This window comes from Barbus barbus (genome assembly GCF_936440315.1).
Source record: "Barbus barbus genome assembly, chromosome: 35".
NCBI classification, from domain to species: Eukaryota; Metazoa; Chordata; class Actinopteri; order Cypriniformes; family Cyprinidae; genus Barbus; species Barbus barbus.
Genome location: NC_136763.1, coordinates 25,579,636 through 25,594,313, shown reverse-complemented (window position 1 = coordinate 25,594,313; position 14,678 = coordinate 25,579,636). Strand labels below are relative to the sequence as shown.

General features: G+C 41.0%; 1 protein-coding gene across 1 annotated transcript in view; it reads left to right on the top strand.

Moving 5' to 3' along the window:
- Nucleotides 1-14,678, top strand: part of LOC306855133 (low-density lipoprotein receptor-related protein 1-like) — a 215,270-nt gene that overhangs the window by 152,408 nt on the left and 48,184 nt on the right. The window contains exons 47-58 of the mRNA XM_079393583.1: nucleotides 4,913-5,041; nucleotides 5,116-5,235; nucleotides 6,217-6,330; nucleotides 7,440-7,589; nucleotides 7,745-7,867; nucleotides 10,349-10,465; nucleotides 10,628-10,756; nucleotides 10,854-10,976; nucleotides 12,644-12,784; nucleotides 13,088-13,275; nucleotides 13,883-14,066; nucleotides 14,535-14,620. Of these exons, the coding sequence (XP_079249709.1) occupies nucleotides 4,913-5,041; nucleotides 5,116-5,235; nucleotides 6,217-6,330; nucleotides 7,440-7,589; nucleotides 7,745-7,867; nucleotides 10,349-10,465; nucleotides 10,628-10,756; nucleotides 10,854-10,976; nucleotides 12,644-12,784; nucleotides 13,088-13,275; nucleotides 13,883-14,066; nucleotides 14,535-14,620 (1,604 nt within the window). The remainder of the gene's footprint in view (nucleotides 1-4,912; nucleotides 5,042-5,115; nucleotides 5,236-6,216; nucleotides 6,331-7,439; nucleotides 7,590-7,744; nucleotides 7,868-10,348; nucleotides 10,466-10,627; nucleotides 10,757-10,853; nucleotides 10,977-12,643; nucleotides 12,785-13,087; nucleotides 13,276-13,882; nucleotides 14,067-14,534; nucleotides 14,621-14,678) is intronic.

Below are 14,678 nucleotides of genomic sequence, written 5' to 3'. Positions count from 1 at the left end.
CTGCATCGCTCACGGATCCCCTTCTTCAATGAAGATGGCTCCACAACTCTCACGCGTCTCCTCTCCCAGTTACTTCGGAGAAAAAAATGGCGAACTCATGAGTTTTGAGCGATCAGGCATGAGTGATTTATGTCGGCACAGATCCCACGTGTTTCACTCTTACCGCAGCACTTTGATCTGCCAGTGTATTTTATACGTGAGGATCAGCGCCCCTCGCTTCATTGAGCGGCTCTGTCCTTCTAGGTGGATTGGAGTAAGGGCTGTCACTAGTGTTTTCACATTGCTGACAGCCTTGGATTTGAGTGCGCCACTCACTTGGGTAACCCCCACGCTGAGGCTGCACTCACTGAGACAGATCGTGAGAGTGTGCGTCTCGTGCCGGCTCAGCTCCCGCACGACCCGCTCTCCCCTCAATGCTTTAATCCGCCAGTGTGTTTTACACGTGAGTATTAACCCCTTGTTGCTCGAGTGGTTTTATCCTTAAAGGCGGATGCATGCAGCACTTTGTTCTGCCAGTGTGTTTACACGAGAGGATTATCAACACCCCTCATCTACGAGAGGTTTGATCTTTTAGGGGGATTAAAAGAGAATACTGACGGCTTCAGATTAGACGCATCTGGACCACGCCCACTCTGACGCTGCGCTCACGGGGGCTGGTTGCTCGCACTGAGAGAGCACTGAGTCTAGCGAAGCAAACTTTTGAGAGGAAAAGGAAAGGATAAGTTCTCGCTGAGGCCGGAACTTCATTGAAGTAAGTTCACGCTCGCTCTCCATCCCTCCGTTCAACACGGAGCGGATGGAAATTCTATTCAAGCGGGGCACGTCCTTCACATTCAGCGTGCGCCCAAGCAATCTACCACTGTGATAGTGAACCTGCTAGAGCAATTCTCCTCTCCTGATACTGTGAATGCTAGTTCCCCGCCCCGTGCCGTGAACTGCCATTAGTATGAAAGTAGCCGCTTGCCGCCTGGCTTTTGGCTTGGAAAGCCATTCCCGGCACGTCAAGCTGGATTCTAAAAATCCATGGAACGAGGTTACTTGCTCCAGTTCGCTCGCAGGTCATCTCACTCAGAGGTATTATTCACACTTTGGACAAAGCATGTTCTTCGATCCGGAATACATACACTGCTTGCAAAGGTGCCGTGGAAACGGTCCCCTTAGTGAACAGTGAGTCAGGTTTTTACAGCCGATACTTCCTTGTTCCCAAGAAAGATGACGCCAGACCAATTCTCGATCTCAGACATCTGAATCGGGCTCTTATGTGACGGCCGTTCGGAATGTTAACTTTGAAACAGATCCTCGCGCAAATTCAGCCCGAGGACTGGTTTCTGTCTGTGGATCTGAAAGACGCTTACTTTCATATTTGAATAGTGCCCCGTCACAGACCGTTTTTGAGATTCGCTTTCGAGGGAGTGGCCTATCAATACAAGGTCCTTCCTTTGGACTGTCTCTGGCCCACGCACTTTTATGAAGTGCGTAGACGCGGCTCTTTCCCCTCTGAGACAGATGGGAATCCGCATACTGAACTACCTCGACGACTGGCTAATGCTAGCCGACTCAGAACGGCAATTGATCGCTCACAGGTCGTTGTTTGGGGTTGAAATGCGAGCTTGCGTAACACCGGAACGCTCCCTGACTATCCAATGAGCGGCGGCGTCTTTCAAGCTGGGGGCTTTGCGTCCCCTCAAAGCATTTCAGAGGATGCTCGGCCTCATGGCTGCCTCCAGCTCAGGCTGGGGCGCTCTGTATGAGGGCAACCCGGCGTACGGCTCCTGGTCAACCTACGAGTGATGCTTGCATATCACTGCCTCGAAATCATGGCTGCAGCCCCCTCTGTTATTCCCCTGGGCCTGCTACGCAGGGGGCCCCTTCAATATTGGCTAAAAGCCCACGTTTTGTCCCACGCATGGTGCCTGGGCCTACATCAACCACCAAGGCAGCCTCATGTCATGTGCCCTTCACTGGATGACTCAACGTCTCCTGCTTTGGGCACAGAAAGAACTCCTCTCACTACAAGCGGTTCATGTGCTGGGCAGACTGAACCAAGGAGCGGATATGTTGTCAAGGAACAATGTATCTCCAGGGAAATGGAATCTACATCCCCAGACTGTTCAGATAATTTGTTCAGTTTTCGGCAAGGCAGAGGTAGACCTCTTCGCCTCCGGAGACAACTGTCACTGCCCAACTTAATTTTTCAATGCAGCGGGATGCTCTGGCCCACGATTGGCCCAACACCCATCTGTATGCCTTCACTCCGATCGCCCTGCTTCCCCAGGTTATCAGGCGAAAGAGGGAAACAAAATGCTCTCTCCTCCTCATGGCCCCCCTCTGGAGGAACCAAGCCTGGTTCCCAGAGATGATCCAGCTGCTATCTGCAGCACCGTGGTCAAGGCCACTGAGGAGAGATCATCTCTCGCAAGCGCAGGGCAAGATTTGGCATCCCCAGCCGGAACTGTGGAGCCTTCACATCTGGCCGCTCGACAGGAGTCTAGTCAACTCCCAGCAAGAGTTGCTAATTCCATTTAAGAGGCTAGAGCTCCATCTACATGACACCTCTACGCCCTCAAGTGTCAGTCTTCAGTGACTGGTGTTCAGCACGTAACCAGGATCCGGCTTCATGTGACGTGTCCCATGTGCTAACCCTTCTGCAAGAGCTGCTGGATAAGGGGCGCACCCATTCCAAGCTCAAGGTCTATGTGGCAGCCATCGCTGCGACTCATTCTCTTGAGGCTGGCCGGACTATTGGCAGAATTTACTTGGTCATTAACTTCCTTATAGGCGCTCGGTGGTTGAATCCTCCTTGCCCTAAGACTATGCCAACTTGGGACTTGTCCATAGTCCTGGGGGTCCTTAAAGGCCCTCCCTTTGAGTAGCTTCAACAGCCGACTTTAGGGTCATGGCTCTCTAAACCGCTTTGCTTTTGGCCCTAGCGTCCGTCAAGCGAGTAGGTGACTTGCAAGCCTTGTCTGTCAGTGCTTCATGTCTTGAGTTTGGACCCAATGACTGTAAGTTATTCTGCAGTAGCTATTTACCGAAGGTGCTCTCAACTCCGTTTAGAGCCCAGGTTATCTCCCTTCTAAACCCTCACCGTTGCAGATGGTGAACAGGGACCTAATTTGTTGTGCCCAGTCGGGCACTACGAGTGTACTTTGAGCGTTCTAAGTCTGTTAGACGAACAGAGCAGCTATTTGTGTGCTTTGGACGCAGCTCTAAATGGCTGCCGGTCACAAAGTAAAGACTGTCACTCTGGATAGTAGATGCTGTTACTCTGGCTTAAGCCTCAGCGGGCGTGCAATGCCCTATAGATGTGAGGGCCCATTCCACCAGAGGAATGGCTTCCTCCTAGGCCTGGTCCAGTGGAATCTCTATTGGGGAGATTTGTGCGGCTGCCAGCTGGTCGTCGCCGTCTACCTTTATCAGATTCTACAATTTGGACGTCCCTGCCCTGCAGGCGCGGGTGCTATCTGCTTAGTGCTACTTTTCTCCCTTCGGGCGGGTAAGGCTTATGGCAAGCAGACCCCAGATACTTCTCAGGGTCTCTTTATAGCTTGGACTCAAGAGGCCCACTCTAAGCGAGCCTGAGCTGAGCTCGCAGAGCAGGTGTAGATCTGCTTATAGCATGGTGCTACTGTATGCATTCCCCATTAGCAGTCGTCAATGAAAAATGACGATGCAACGGGAGTTCCCTCTCGATAGGGAACGCTCCGGTTACTCACGTAACCTCGGTTCCCTGAGATAAGGGAACGAGCATTGCGTAACTAACCGTGCTATAGCTGCACGCGAATCGATGGCTGTCGCTTCAGTCGTTGATTCTGATGAAATGGCGAGCTGCGCCGACTCCTTTAGCAGTCGGTTCCGCCCCTTCTGGCGGGCTCGAGCGCCATTGGTTTGTGCAGCTACACAAACGTTAACAATTCAGGCTTCAGTAACAGAGTAAACAGGAGTTTCCCCATTAGCAGTCATCAATGAAAAATGACGACGCAACGCTCGTTCCCTTATCTCAGGGAACCGAGGTTACATAAGTAACCGGAGCGTTTTCTCTGTTATCAAGAAGTAAATGCCTCCATGTCATGCAGTAGCATACTGCTAGCCTGCGCGCTCCGTACAAACATTGGATATGCACCTAATAGCACACATTTATCTAGGCTGATGTTAGAGAAGACATCCGTGTAAAACTGCTACTACTTTTCTACAGAAAGCTATATTTGAGTTCAATGAATGATTTCCCGCCTGATATATTGTAATTACCTCAAGGACCAGCCGTTTACCATCCGTCCATCATGTACACGGACAGTTTTTGCGACTAACCAATATCATTTTAATCAACTTAGCCTCTTCTTGTCGACTAACATTTAATGGAGGCAGCCCCAGTTAAAAGTTTTGTTCATCTTTGAAACACAACCCTGAAAAAAACAAAAAAAACAATAGAAACCATCACAGAATATTCTAATGGTTTCCACTACAAACATTATGAACCATCAACTTTTAACCATTAAAAAATGGTTGATTTTAAAATCCATTAAAATCAAATTTTGTAATGGTGTCTATAGTTTTTTTTTTTTTTTTTTTTTCAGCAGGGAAATTAAGATACTTTTAATTATAATTTTCAGTTTGGGCTTTTATTCACACTTTTCAGTGCACATACAAAGGGCACACATCCTTACCGATTTCTTACCGATTGTTGAAAACCCCTCGGCGCCACTCGGAAAACTATATAAAATAAAATGTCTGCATTTTATTGAGCTGCTACTAATCTAATACAATATATGAGTGGACCAGGTTAAACACTGTTTTTGGACAAAATATCACTACATGCCTGTCCATGAGGAGGTTGTGATCAACATGCTACAAGCAGGAATATACAGTTGCCTGCACTACAGTATGTTAATAGCTGCCTCCTTGTGTCTCTCAGCTCAGAACACGTCGTGCAGCAGTATGGATGACTTTGAGTGTGGGAATGGAGACTGCATCAAATACACGCTCACCTGTGATGGCATGGCCCACTGCAAAGACAAGTCAGATGAGAAGCAGTCCTACTGCAGTGAGTGTGATATTCTGAATGTTCACGGCGGTTATGAAGGCCTGCCACTCTTATCGGTCTGTGTTTGTGTCCAGCTAACCGTGTGTGTAAGAAGGGCTATAAGCGCTGTGTGAACGGACGCTGTGTCGGCCACAGTTCCTGGTGTAACGGGCGAGATGATTGCGGGGATAACTCTGATGAACTCTTCTGTAATGGTAAGTCCATCTGTTCATTCACATTATATTCTGAACATCGGTAATGCTGCAGCCTGAAGGCCCCTTTGAATTCTATAGCTTTCAAACTTTCTGATGTTTTACAGTTTTGTTTTCCCCTTCCTGCTCTATTACAGCGGGTTCTGGTGTTTTTGTCTTTTGAATTGTAAAGCGCTTTGGTTCAACTGATGTTGATGTTAAGCCTGCTAAAAATGTAAAAATTAAACATGATAAATCAATGCTTTATGGGTGAACCATTATATTTTCCCCCAAAATCAAAGCTAAATTAGAAACTATAATGATTCTGAGTATTTGGTCAGTTTCATTGTCAAGTGGCTAGAATGTCTAGATGGCTTTAGAATATTGTTTGACTAATCTGATGCAGATGAGATGTTTTCCAACATGAGCAACATACAGTATTTGTCATTTTTATGTTGAAAGAAATAAAGAAAAATGAATGAATGAATTAGTTAATTATTTTAAAAATGAATGAATTAACTAATTAATTAATTAAAATATTTGTAAATGTTCAGTAATCATTTGGAGAATACCATGAATGGTAACACTTTAGAATAGGGAACACTTATTCACTATTAACCACAACTTTTCCCTCAATAAATTCTTAACTTGCTGCTTATTAATAGTTAGTAAGGTAGTTGTTAAATTTAGGTATTGGGTTGGATTATGGATGTAGAATAAGGCATTGATATGTGCTTAATTAGTACTAATAAATGGCTAATATTCTAGTAATATGCATGCTAATAAGCATCTAGTTAAGAGACCCTAAAATAAAGTGTTAACGAATGAATCCACAATTGAGAACCATCCAAAAACAATTGTTAGGACCATTGTTGTGGTCCTAAAAATATGTTTTATTATTATTATTATTATTAGTAATAGTAGTAATGGTAGTCGTAGTAGTATGTATTTCTTTAGCTCATGATTTTGTGAGTTTATGCACTTTTTGTACTGCATGTGTTCTAGCAACCCTGTGCACGGCGGATCAGTTTCAGTGCAGAGACGGATCATGTGTGTCAAACTCCAGTCGGTGTAATCAGGTGCTGGACTGTGAGGACGCCAGCGATGAAATGAACTGCTGTAAGTTTGTTCGTTAAAGTCCTCATGAAATCAAAATATACAATATGTATTTTGTTACGCACATTGTTAGTCTTAAGGTGAACAATTAATCTGTGCAAATTAATCAATTACACAATTAAAATTGTTTGTCTTGGTAATCTTTAATCAAAATCAGATCATTTGCTTCCACTCTTGAATGGCTTATTTACATGTAGATGATTAGTATATGTACCTGTGACATTCTGTTGATTAAAAAAGGCAATGATTTTAACATCCCTCAGTTTATAAAAATTAACAACCAAAACATGCATGGTAACAAGAGATTCCTTGAATGTACTGTTCTTTGATTTCTTAAAGGGATAGTTCACCAAAAAATTTAAATTCTGTCATCAATTACTCATCCTCATGTCATTCTAAACCCTGTAAATCCTTTGAGAACACAAATTAACACAAATTATAAGAACACAAATTAAGAATCCGAGAGCTCTCTGACCCTCCGTAGACAGCAAGGATACTATCACGATCAGCGCACAGAAACGTAGCAAGGAGATCGGTAAAATAGGCCATGTGACATCAGGGGTTCAACCGTAATTTTACGAAGCAACAAGAATACTTTTTTTGCGCAGAGAAAACAATAATAACTATTTATTCAGTGGTTCTTCTCCCCGAGTTACCGTCGTAATCAGCGCTGTTTACGTTCAGTAGAAAGTGTGCGCATGCTGAACGTAAACAACGCTGATTAAGTTAATTACGTTCTGGGGTACTCTCCAAAATGGTGGAAGACAGTAACTCGGGGAGAAGAATTGTTGAATAAATTGTTATTATTATTTTCTCTGTGCACAAAAAGTATTCTCGTAGCTTTGTAAAATAACGGTTGAACCCCTGATGTCACATGGCCTATTTTACCAATCTCCTTGCTACTTTCTGTGCGCTGATCGTGATAGTATCCTTGCTGTCTATGGAGGGTCAGAGAGCTCTCGGATTGCATCAAAAATATCTTAATTTGGGTTCCAAAGATGAATGAAGGTCTTACGGGTTTGGAATGACATGAGGGGGAGTAATTAATGACAAAATTTTCATTTTTGGCTGCACTATTCCTTTAAGCATTTGTCATATGTCTTGTTTTTCAGCGGCCTCCGATTGTTCCAGTTATTTCCGTCTGGGTGTGAAAGGCGTGACCTATCAGCAGTGTGAGTACACTACGCTGTGTTACGCTCCATCATGGATCTGTGACGGCGCAAACGACTGTGGAGACTATTCAGATGAGAGAAACTGCCCAGGTAAGCACACACATGCTTCATCCTTTTGAAGTCTTTTCCTTTTAAAGTAATATTTTTTTTTTAGGTATGTACAGTAGACTTAAGAGAGCTTTTAAATGAACAAAACAAACTTTAAACCTCTAAACACTTCTCTCTTGTTTCTTTTCACTCATCAGATAAGAAAAATAGAAAGTGTCCATCAAACTTCTTCGCTTGTCCCAACGGTCGCTGTATCCCTATGAGCTGGACCTGTGACAAGGAGAATGACTGTGAGAACGGCGATGACGAGGCGCACTGCGGTGAGTTTATATTTCTGTCATCTTCTTCTGTGGTTATGCCATCCCCTAACACTACACTACCCTTTATTTTTGGCATTTTTTATTATTTAGACATAACTAATAAACATATAGTAGCTTTCCTCATAGAAGATTAGCTACTCCTTAAATTTGGTATTTAAAATGGGGACATACTGTGGATTTTATTGTTTTTATGTAAGGCTGAATAAAATGGACTTATCCAAACCTACAAGATAAAAAAAACTAACTAGGATAAAAAAGATTTTTTTTAGGATTAAAAACATTCTTTATTGATAAATGGACAAACAGCATGATTAAAATTGTAATTGTATTAATTAAAAACAGCATCAAATAGTGACATAAGACAGATTCAGACACAAGGAAAACCAGAATCCAAATGCATGAAGTTTAATAATAATAATAATACAGAAACCAAGAAAACGGAACTATACTTAACTAACTTAACTACTATGTATGCAGGGTTTGAAATTAACACCTGCCAAATGCGGGTAAAAATCGGCTGTGGCGGGTAACGCTGTCAAATTACTAGCCAATTTTTCGGGTTACTTTTCGCAAGTTATGTTCACTCATTAATTTATAGTGGAAGTTCATGGAAGGCAAATCTGCGCAGGTTTATTGCAAAAACCAAACAAAACACGCCTACAGAAATGCACGCATACACAACTACATGATGACGTCTGGTTGGACTAACTTAGTGCGCGTTCGCATTTAGAGTGAGTTCTTTCATTAAGAACTTCTTTGCATTAAGAATGATCACATAATTCAAGATATGGGGCAGAAAATGTATATATTTATATTATTTCATATAGTTAATATCACACGAAGAGTGCCGTTTTTTTCTTCAAAAATCAGCATGATTACAAGTGTGACATTGATTTTATACAACAGTTAATAAACAATAAGAGATTTACATTTTAGACACCATATTGGCTGTTTTTGTTCTATTTCTACAACAAAAATCATTCCAAATGCAGCCACAGCACTGTTTTGTGTCTCTGAGCAACATAACGGTGTTGTTTCGTTCCTGAATCAACCGTTTAAATGATTCGGTTCAGTTGCAATGACTCACTTATTAACAGTGACTTGCTGCCACCTGCTTTTAATTTCACATTTAAAGTATCTTTTCATTTTTTAAATAACTTCAAATATCAGTATTATTCAACGTTTTATGTTTAAAATATCAAAACATTTATGCATTTGTAACTGCAGGTAAAAGCATTCCATGTCCCTCTGAGCTGCATTAAACTGTGTAAATACATCTAAATGCCACTTCAAATGCAACTTCTGCAAAGATGAATTTTGTTGACACTGTTTTCATTTGTTTGGTAACAGCCTAAATGTATTATTATTATAATTGACTGATGTAAGAATTTGACTCAAAATGGCTTTATAAAGGTAAAAATCCATTTAAACTTAATGGAAAAGATTCATTTCTATCAGTGTGAACTGACCACCACACAGAATATGAAGAATATCAAAGAATTCAGGAGTCAGGTGTCCACGGTAGTCCTTAAGATACCAGTACAACAACACACTCGGCAAAATTTTGTCTAATTATTGTTATCGATACAAACCCAGAAAATATTGAGAATTTTTTGTCAATATCGCACACCCCTAGTACTGACACCAAATTATCTGCAATGGCTGCTTTGTCACGTCCAGTGTCGATAGCCTCAAGCTGTTGGTTTATTTCTGTGTTTTTTGTTTTGTTTTGTTTTGGCTAGTAGAAGTTATGAATGGCCAGTAACTTAAAAATGTAGTAGCCAAATTGGCTGGTGAGTGAAAAAGTCCATTTCAATCCCTGTATTGTTTTATTGTTCTCTCTTTTTAGTAAGTGCCTTGATAAGCTTTCTTTAAAGCATTTTTTGGTCGCTCTTTAGTTTGGGGATCAATTCTCACTATGAAATGACCATTAACTACAACTTTTGCCACAATAAACTCCTAATTTGCATTTTGTTATTATTATTATTTAGTAAGGTTTGTGTATGGTGTAGGATTAAGGGATTTAAAATATCCTCATGCAGAATAAGGCATTAATATCTGCTTTATAAGTACTAATAAACAACCAGTATGCTAGTAATATGCATGCTAATAAGCAACTAGTTTATAGGGTTAACTGGTACCTAAACAAATGTGTTACCAAACTATTATTTATTAATAGTATTATCATTATTTTTACACATAAGCTGAAGAGTAAACAAGATACAAGTCAACATTACAAAACAAAACTCTTGTTATGTATTCTATGTCTTTGTGTGGGTTTTTTTCGTAATATCAAAGGCATTTATATGCATTTATTCATTTTTCCAAATGAGGTTTTGTCAGATTTATATCACTTAAATGTTGTTCCCAGCTTTGCACAGTTCATTTGAGGTCAGTCTTTCCAGAATGTTTTAAATGAGTTCTTTCTGTGAGGAATCTTTTGAATAATTAACTAACGGATCACTTAATGATTCTGCTCAGATAAGTTCTGCTCGGCGACACAGTTTGAGTGCGGGAATCATCGCTGTATTTCCAGCAGCTGGGTGTGTGACGGGGCGGATGACTGTGGAGATGGAACAGATGAGGACAGCAGATGCAGTGAGTGCTGATCCTTAAAAACAGCAGAAAATAGGACATTTCAAAGTGTGACCAGTAGTGTGACTGATGAATCAGAGAATAAGACTGCAGACATTTATCAACATCATAAATAAGAGTGAATTTTTCTCTAAGTTGCTTAATGTGTGTGTGTTGTTGACTCAGAGAATAAGACGTGCAGTGCGGACGCGTTCCACTGTCCCGACTCCCACAAGTGTGTCCCGCAGCGCTGGGTGTGTGACGGAGACAGAGACTGTCCGGACGGAGCTGACGAGAGCGTTAAGGCCGGCTGTGGTGAGTGATCACATACACATACACAAACGTTCGCTTTGGTGCAAATACTGTGTAAATCACTCACGTTCGAGTGCATTGTTGTTTCTTTTTCACTCAGTGTTCAATAACACGTGTAAAGCGGGAGAGTTCATGTGCCAGAACAGACAGTGCATCCCCAAACACTTTGTGTGTGACCACGACAACGACTGCGGCGATGGCTCAGACGAGTCTCTGGAGTGCGGTATGTCCCTGATTATTTCAAACCAAGATGATTATCTCATAATTACCAAATAATGAGATGAATTATGACTTGTAAGATGTCAATACTTGACTCTCACTTGAATTAAATCAAGGCTTTTGTCATACAAAACAAAAGTAAGTACAGAGGAATTAGAATTGTTCAGAGTATTTGTATACAGAAATTGTTTCTCTAATTACACATGATAAAACGAGTTATCATTTTAAAATATTGCAAATTTACAATACAGTATTGCCTTCTGTAAGGTAAGTTCACACTAGACATTCATATGAAAATGAATGCTGGAGAACGGAAACATAGGCACATATGAATAAATTAGATTTTATCACGCATTAAAAAGAAGCCCTAGACTGTGATGTCATATATTCCTGGTTATCTAAACTAAAACTAAAACCGTTAAAAACAAAAACTAACTAAATGAATAAATTAAATTACTTGAAATAAAGTAAACATTAACTGAAAACTGAAAAAACTATTTTATTTCAGCTTGTTGCCAAAGCAGCATTTCTCTTTTTTATTTAAAGGTGCAAAATCTTTTTAAACTGCTGATTTTGTCTGGCCAGAGGAGAATGACACTATTTCGACAAATATTTCCCCGTCTAAATACTGTAAAGCTGATATAAAGCCACCCAGCTTTATATCAAGCCGATGTAAAGCTGCTCTGACACAATTTGCATTGTTAAAAGCTCTATACAAATAAAATTGACTTGACTTGACTTTTACAAGACACGCCCCTCACTGCTGATTGACTGCAAGTGTGTTTTGGGACACAGTCTGACACTGCGGTCAAAAGCGTTTTTCAAAAATTGCTTAGTGCACCTTTTATTTAAAGTCGAAGTACTAAAATAACAAAAAAAGAAAAATTAATAGCTACCATACTAAAAAGACATTAAAAATAATAAAATAAAAAATAAAACAAATGACTAAAACCTTAACTAAAATTAAAGTGGAAACAGAAAATATAAAAATCTTCAAAATTCAAAATATTAACAAAAGCTATAATAGTCAAATCACCTTTATTTATATAGTGCTTTACAATCTAGATTGTGTCAATACAGTTTTACAGTATTAAACAGGAAAATAGTATGACGATATTGCAAGATGATGATAGTAATCTCTCGATTTTCAATATTGCCAGAAAGTAAATGTCCCCAACTAAGCAAGCCAGAGGCGAGAGTAGCAAGGAACCAAAACTCCATCAGTGACAGAATGGAGGAAAAAATAAAACCTTGGGATAAACCAGGCTCAGTCATGGGGCCAGTTCTCCTCTGGCCAGATGAACCAGCATGGTGTGGTTTGATTCCAGGTTGCAACACAAGTCAGAATTGTGCAGCGGACAGTATATATAGTATATCAATGAGATTAAAATAACACTGACTTGAGTTAATATATGTTGCCATGTCTAAAGTTAATTTGCAGTGTAACCACACCTCAAGGACAATATTGTTAAAACTAAACTGAAAGAAGCAAGGCATAATCCATGGCTAGTTGTGCATTTGAATGCACACCTGCTAGCCAATCAGAATTGAGTATTCAGACAAAGCAAGGTATAAGAGAAAATAATAATTACCCATAACTACAACTGCATGTTTAATAAATTCGACTTCGCTGTATTATTTGTGATCATGGGTCTGTATTTGTCTTTGCAGAGTATCCTGCATGCAAGGCCAATGAGTTCCGCTGTGATAACGGCCGCTGTCTGATCCAGAAAACCTGGGAGTGTGACGGAGAGTTCGACTGTCACGATCACTCAGACGAAGCTCCCAAAAATCCTCACTGCAACGGGCCTGGTATAAACTAAATGCTAATTCGGCAAGATATCTCTGGCCCCGTTCCAAATGTCAAAGCTCACCGTCTGTTCGACAGTCTGTGTGGCTTCATGCTACCAAAGTGTGAAGGAGGACTGAAAGAACTGAGAGCATTTGGGATGGGGTTAAACTAGTGCTGAGTCACAGAACAATGCAGACAAACTAATAAAATATACTAAATCAGACTGAGAATCTTTGAAAAGGCTTTGGTTACAGTAGAAACCTGCAGGGCCGGTCGAATCTGTGCATGCATTTAACGGTTCTCTCTCTTTTTCTTTCAAGCAGAAAAGAAATGTAATGACACGGCATATGCGTGTGGGAACGGTAAATGCATAAGTGAGACGTTACTGTGCAATCACATTGATGACTGTGGCGACGGTACGGATGAGCTGAACTGCTTCATTAATGAATGCTTGAACAGTAAACTGAGCGGCTGCTCTCAGCTGTGTGAGGACCTGAAGATAGGATTCAAGGTAAAGATTGGTAGATCATGCTAGTGTGGAACTTTGTGTTTTACAGCATACTTTGGCCTTCTGTGCCGTATTTTGATCCTGAGATTCAGTACTCTTTCAGAAGATGTGAAATAGCGCATCCTATCGTATTACAGTGAAAACAAGGAAAGCCGGAAAATTCCGCCAATGGCAGGGAAAGGGTTAACCATCCCTAATGCAACATAAATTTAGCATTTTTATTTTTGCTTTGCTTTTTGTTTTGCCTTGAGGGATGTAAAATATGGTAATGCACAATATATGCTTTATCGGTACTAATAAACAGCCAATATGTTAATAATAGTCATGCTAATAAACTACTAGTGAGAATTGGTCCCTATACTAAAGTGTTACCAAAGTTTGGGTATGAGACAAGGGTAAAACGATGAAGTCTACAAATAAAAAGCATTTATAAAGAAAATAAATTTACAAATCAGCAAAAAGAATGTCTGAAGTAAAAGAAGCATGCTTTTGTGCCTTTGTTGGTTCCTTCATATAAATGCAATCCAAACACTGCGATCATAAAATGAACAGGTATCCCTCACACTGGCACAATCTGATGCTTACCGTTCTTGTGTGTTCCTCTCTCCAGTGCAGATGCAACCCTGGCTTTAGACTGAAGGATGATGGGAAGATGTGTGTTGATGTGGATGAGTGCTCCACCACGTATCCCTGCACACAGCACTGCATCAACACACATGGCAGCTTCCGCTGTGTGTGTGTGGACGGCTTCCAGCTCAGCCCCTCCGACCCCACCGTCTGCAAGTCCACCTCCGGTACGAGTCCGACGGCCAATCTGTCCAGTACTGTTACAGATGTGTTGCATTGTATGATGGTTAAACTAGATACTTGGCTTGAGGGCCGCTTGTGAAAATACACTTTACATTTATTCATTTAGCTGACGCTTTTATCCAAAGCGACTTACAATTGCTATATATGTCAGAGGTCGCACGCCTCTGGAGCAACTAGGGGTTAAGTGTCTTGCTCAGGGACACATTGGTGTCTCACAGTGGATTCGAACCCGGGTCTCTCACACCAAAGGCATGTGTCTTATCCACTGCGCCATCACCACCCCACTACCCCACTTTCCAGCACTGGATTTGCCATTTGCAATGTAGATCAATCATTATAAAAGAAGCATTGGATTTGAATTACAAATTGTTCACTTTTTAAATAAGTGTCATTTTCTGTTGTTTCTTTTTTTACTGTCATTGGTTTTCATGTCCTCTCACTTCATTGTATAGACGAGGAGCCATTCCTCATCTTTGCTAACCGGTATTACCTGAGAAAGCTCAACTTGGACGGCTCAAACTACACACTTTTAAAGCAGGTATGATTTGACTCTAGTTTTTCAAACTCTGTGCATTTTGTTCCAGTTGTTTGCCTGC